Here is a 5831-nt window from a genome sequence, read left to right on the forward strand (position 1 = left end):
GCTATTAGTCAATTTGTTGTTGTTTGAAAAGAGAAATGGAGAAAATAAGCTATTAGTCAATTTGTGGGAAGAATCAATTTGTTGTTGTTTGAAAAGAGAAATGGAGAAGTATAAAACCTTTTGTGAGAGATAGTAGGAAACGTGTGTGTGAAGGAAGAAGAGCAGGGTAGCGTGTGAGGCTCATGTGTGCAGAAGAAGAACAGTGTTTTATCATAACTTTTTACGGTTTCAAGAAATTTTGGGAGAAAGAAGATAAAGGGGTAGCAGTCAGTGAGACAATTGGAGGCGTGAAGAGGTATAAAGTGGTCTGGCAGAGAAAAATTAAATTTTTAGGGTTTTAATTTATGGGGTTGTGGGCCAGTGATAAAGTAACAAATTTTTTCTTCTAAATTGATTTCTCACGGGCCAGTGATAAACCAACATTCTTTTTGTTGGTTTCAACCCAATTATTTTAATAAATAACAAAAAGACTTTTATTACCCTCAAATATATAAATTTAGACTAAGATAAGCAAAAGGGTATTTTTGGATAATCCAGAACAGTAAATTTTCTTATATTATAGATATTCATATATCAATTTTGAGATCTCATCATTTATTTTTTTATATAGCGGTGACAACATGTTGAATTTGGAGACCTAGAGCCCCCTGAAATGGAAGAAGATTCACATAAATTGATTTTCTAGATCTGGATCTATTTTTCCTTCTTTGTAGATCTGGATCTATTTTCTCTTCTTTGTAGATCTGATTAGTCAAAGATGAAGAACAAAAAAGCAATGCATAATGAATGAAGATGGGAAAAAAATTAAAATAGAACAAAAATTAAAGTTGATAAACAAAGAAACTGAAAATACCTGAAGATAATAGAAACGGGAAATATCTTAAACAATGAAATTGAACCTGAAAATCAATCGAAATTAAAGTTGTTAAACAAATACTATAAAGAAACATTGAAAAAATGGAAGAAGCTACTACAAGAATGAGATGAAAGAAAGAGAGAAGAATGAGATGAAAGAGTGAGAAGAAAGAAAGTCTGAGTTGAATGGAAGCTTGTGCATTGAGAGTTGTTACTTATCAGTATCAAAATAATATAATAAAGAATAGGAAAACCAAAAAGATGGATTTTATTAAGTGAAAAGCAAATACTTGTCTTTCCAAGAAGCTTGTTTCAAAAAGATGACTTAGCATGCAGAAGAATCATGATGAGATGAGTGTAGAAAATAATAAAATAAAATAAAAACAAAACCAAATAGTGGTAGATGGTGAAGGTGTCCACGTGGCACAGTTTAGAAGCAAAGGGGCATATATGTATTTTCTAGAACATCTTTTTTTCTTATATTGTAGATGCTTACTTAAAAATAGACCATTTACTTCAAAATGAATTTTTTAATGAATTTTTTTTTATAATAATTTTTTGGAATGAAAGATTTTTTTTTATATAAAATAAATATAATGATAAGGAAAATAGAAGACTGTAATAAGATACTTAAATATGAAGCAACCATATTTTCATGATTTTCAGGAGAAAATGAATAAAGGAAACTTATATCAAAATAAAAGTGGGTCATACAATGACCAAACACGTTGATCATTTTAATATAATAAAAGTCATATATTTTTTAAAATAATAATACTCAAAAAATTATTATAAAATTTTTTTTAAAATAATTTGAAAATTATGCATGTCAAATTATGAGTTTTTAAATCTAGACTGAGTGGAATTTTCAAGATAGAATCTTCAAGTTACTTATGCATTAAAGAATCTAATAATTGTCTTGAAATTGAATTCTATTACTTTAATAAATCAATAAAAAGACAAGTGAGTGCAAAGGATACAAAAGTGATTTTTTTTCCCAAGCCCCTCCTATAGGTGAAGTGGGCCTAAGTTTTCTCAGATATGGCACATGCGTTAAGGGCAGAAGATAAAGAAATGAGAAGGATATGACTCACCAAATTGCCATATTTTTTTGTAAAACAAAAAAAAAATCAATTCAAAATAGATACATAAATTTAAAACTAATTTTAAAAGTGAAAAATTTTTAATAAAAAAAATATTTACTTTGTTAGTTAATATGAATTCTTTTGTGCAATGCAGTGTGTATAGGAGCACACATTTGATGAGCAAATGCAGAAGTTCACTAGAGCTATTCTTTGCAATATGGTTTGTGATGGGAAATGTTTGGTCATTTGACTCACGTTTTGGAACATTACAACAAGCTCCAAAACTCCAAATCCTATGCATAATCCTTCTTGTTTGGAATGCAATTTGTTACTCTTTCCCTTTTCTTCTCTTTTTATTGCTCTGTTGTTGTGTTCCACTCATTACCATCCTCCTTGGTTATGACATGAACATGGGATCCTCTTCTAGAGGTGCTTCGGAGGATCAAATCTCACAACTTCCATCTTGGAGATTTAAAGTTGGGCATACCAAATTAGATCTTGATAATGATTCTCAATGCAGCGAAAGATTGATCCGCGATGAGCCGGTAAGTGACATACATATCATCTTATAGCTTTAGAACGAAGACTGGATATTGATTTAGAACGAAGACTGGATATTGATTTTACTTAAACGTCAAGATTCAAACTCAAATTTTTTCGAATAATGTGTTTATTTTGACTTAATTTTGACATGAGTCAGATGGCATTTAGTCAGATAACTTTAAGATTTACAACCACCGTCCATTATATCTAATGACATATAGAGGTGACATATGAACATGTCTATATCATTTAAGTCTATTTTGACAAAACCTACAAAAAAATTTATAAGTGGCAAAAAGTCGTGTTTGTTCAGTCAAAACTCAAAAAATTGGGTGGAATAGACAAAATAGAGGAACAGACGGTCTGCTAAAATACCAGGCCTGATGACCCGGTTCATTTTATCACCCTTAAACACATAGGACATTTTGTCTACTTAGATTACTATTGGTCAATCACAATCAATGGCAATGGCATATGTGATATTTCGTCTATTAAATAGCTATTAATTTTGTTAAGATAATATAGTTAGTAGTATGGTTAGTAGTTATACAGAAACATCAAATTGCATGTGCGTGGGTTCGAACGCGTAATATTTCACTTATTTTTATACATTGTTAATGATTTTGTATCTTAAACAACCTTATAAGTTTTTTAAAAAAAAAAAAAAGTTTTTTCTTAATTTTATAAAATACGTATATGTAGTTTAATGTATAGTTTTGTGTCTATGGTTGTGGTGACAGGAATGTTGCATATGTTTGGCCAAATACAAAGACAAAGAAGAAGTTAGGCAACTGCCTTGTTCACATATGTTCCATCTAAAATGTGTTGATCAATGGCTAAGAATTATATCATGCTGCCCTCTTTGTAAAAAAGAATTACAAAGGTAGCAACAATAACACAAGTCAACACACCAACAAACAACGCACTAAATCTTATATGCATAATATATATACAATATACTCCCAAAGTTTTTGTTTTCCCACTTTGGTTACATGAGTGAGTTTGTGTGCATGTACAGAAGAGATCACCATTCACCAGTAACCAAAATTTTACATTAAAATTATAGTGCTTATAGTTCTCAAGGGTGAATCCTAATTACTTTTTCAAAATAGCTTGTTGCCTGTTTAAAGAATTTCTTTTCCACTAAAATGGATGTACAATTTTTTTCTGTGAGATTTAAATATTGTAAGGTATTGATCCATGTACTGAATAATAATGAAGTGAATATTTATATTTGTGTATGGAAAATTTATACATGTTTTTGCATATAGCATATACAAAATTTTAATCATTTTTATCAATTGATAGTCGCCAAAATAAGCACTACAAAACTTGAAAAAAGCGATATTGTAATCATCTGAACTGAGACTCTTGTCCCCCTAATACAGCAAAGTTGGATTAAAATGATGAAAATTTCTTTATAGACCTCCCAACCTTCTAGTCCACCTCTGGTGAAAAACCCAAACTACCCCTGACTTCGGAAATGCATTTCCGAAATGCAAGAAAAATGTGTTTTCTCCCAACCTTCTAGTCCACCTCTGGTGAAAAACCCAAACTACCCCTGACTTCGGAAATGCATTTCCGAAATGCAAGAAAAAGGTGTTTTCGGAGATGCATCTCCGAAAGCGTTTTTTTTTTTTTTGAAAAATTGTCTTATTTCGGAAATGCACTTCCGAAAACAACAATTCGGAAGTTCATTTCCAAAAAATTGCGCGTTTTGCAGATTAAGCAAAACAGCCCCCCTCCCCCATTCATTTTACCCTAAATCTTCTTCAAACTTCCTCTCTTCAAAAATTTCTGCAAAAGCAAGTGTGCATTCCAAAAGCTTCTCAAACTCAACCTAAGTCATCATAATCTCTTCAATTGGTAAGTTTTTGAATTTTTTCAATTTTTAGATCTATTAATAAAATCTCTATTATGGTGTTTAGAAATTGCAAAAACCACATTGGGGTAGGTTGTTACTGATATTTAGGGTGTTTAGAAATTGCAAAAATAGTTTTGTAGTTTGGTTTTGGGGTCTGCCATTGTAGGTTGCAGAGAAGCTCTGCGCAGGGGTGTTTCGGAAGTTCATTTCCGAAAACACCTCCATCCCAGTTTTCGGAAATGAACTTCCAAACTGTATCAGAAGTGCATTTTTTTTTGTTTTTTATTTTGTCTCGCATATTAATCGATTTCGATTGTTTACAGGAACATGTCAGGCAACCAACCAGCACGCATCAGACAGGGTAGGGAGACCCAGACTGCGTCGGCTAGACGCGAGCGGGCGGCGGCGCAGCTGGCGTCGACACAGGGACGGGGGCGGGGACGCCGTGTGCGAGTACCCGAGGACGTGGGAGAGGGTACCTCTTCATCTGGATCTAGGAGTCGGCTGGTTCGGGTATCTTCTTCCCGCCAGCGAGAGGAGGAGGAGGAGGAGGTGCCAGTGCCATACCACGAGGCGGAGGAGGTACCGGATGTTGACCCTCCAGCCGGAGAGGAGGATGAGCAGGAGGATGGCTACCCGGGAGGGCCCTTTGACACTTCCGTGCTGATTCACTACCACGATCACGTCGCTCGGCGGATCTGGGAGGGAGAGGTATTTTTTTAATTTAACCGTTTATTTGTCACCATTTTTTATAATCTAACCGTTTATTTGTCGCTTATTTAATATATGTCCGCTTATTTAATATATGTCGCTTATTTGTTTTTTTTTGTAACAGGAGAGAGAGCCGCTGAAAATGGTCAACCACGCCCGCAAGATTTTCGGTCTGTTTAAACCAGCAGCTGAGTGGTTTAACGACCATGTGCGAGGTTCAGGGCTCAGCGGGCTCTGCATGACGGGGTACACCACGATCAGCACCGGCATGCAGGGGGCATTTGTGGAGCACTGGCACAAGGAGACGTCCTCTTTCCACTTGCCGGTTGGGGAGATGACGATCACCTTGCACGACGTGCAGTGTCTTCTCCACCTGCCGATTAGGGGGCCGCTGTTGACCCACTCCAAGATCCAGAGGGTGGAGGCCATTGAGTGGATGACGCTCTACTTGGGCATGGAGCACGAGGTTGCTCACTATGAGTGCGCCACGACTTCTGGGCCTCATGTCCGGTTCACCACACTGAGCACTTATTTTGAGCATCATCTGGACGCGGCTGCCGAGGCTGAGGGTGCGGATAACGAGCTGTTCACACACTATCATCGCGACTGCGCTCTCCAGTGCTGGTACATGCATGTGGTAGGCGCTGCATGCTTTGTGGACAAGAGTGTCAGGTACGTCGACGTGACCTACCTCCGCTACTTCATGGACCTGGATACCGTTCACCAGTGGAACTGGGGGGCAGCTACTCTGGCATACCTCTACCAGAAGCTGA

At 36.0% G+C, this 5831-nt stretch overlaps 1 protein-coding gene across 1 annotated transcript; it reads left to right on the forward strand.

Moving 5' to 3' along the window:
* The first annotated feature begins 2056 nt into the window (after positions 1–2056).
* On the forward strand, positions 2057–3716 carry LOC131638341 (E3 ubiquitin-protein ligase At4g11680-like). Its single transcript, XM_058908900.1, has 2 exons — positions 2057–2485; positions 3224–3716. The coding sequence occupies exons 1-2, from the start codon at positions 2072–2074 to the stop codon at positions 3368–3370; spliced, it is 561 nt and encodes a 186-aa protein (XP_058764883.1). The 5' UTR covers positions 2057–2071; the 3' UTR covers positions 3371–3716.
* Positions 3717–5831: the final 2115 nt, after the last annotated feature.

This window comes from Vicia villosa, unplaced genomic scaffold (assembly GCF_029867415.1).
Source record: "Vicia villosa cultivar HV-30 ecotype Madison, WI unplaced genomic scaffold, Vvil1.0 ctg.002276F_1_1, whole genome shotgun sequence".
Taxonomy (NCBI): Eukaryota; Viridiplantae; Streptophyta; class Magnoliopsida; order Fabales; family Fabaceae; genus Vicia; species Vicia villosa.

Coding starts and splice junctions, on each gene's coding strand:
- LOC131638341 (XM_058908900.1), top strand. CDS start 2,072: ATGAATTCTTTTGTGCAATGCAGTGTGTATAGGAGCACACATTTGATG. Junction 2,486..3,223: donor GATTGATCCGCGATGAGCCG/GTAAGTGACATA, acceptor TTGTGGTGACAG/GAATGTTGCATATGTTTGGC.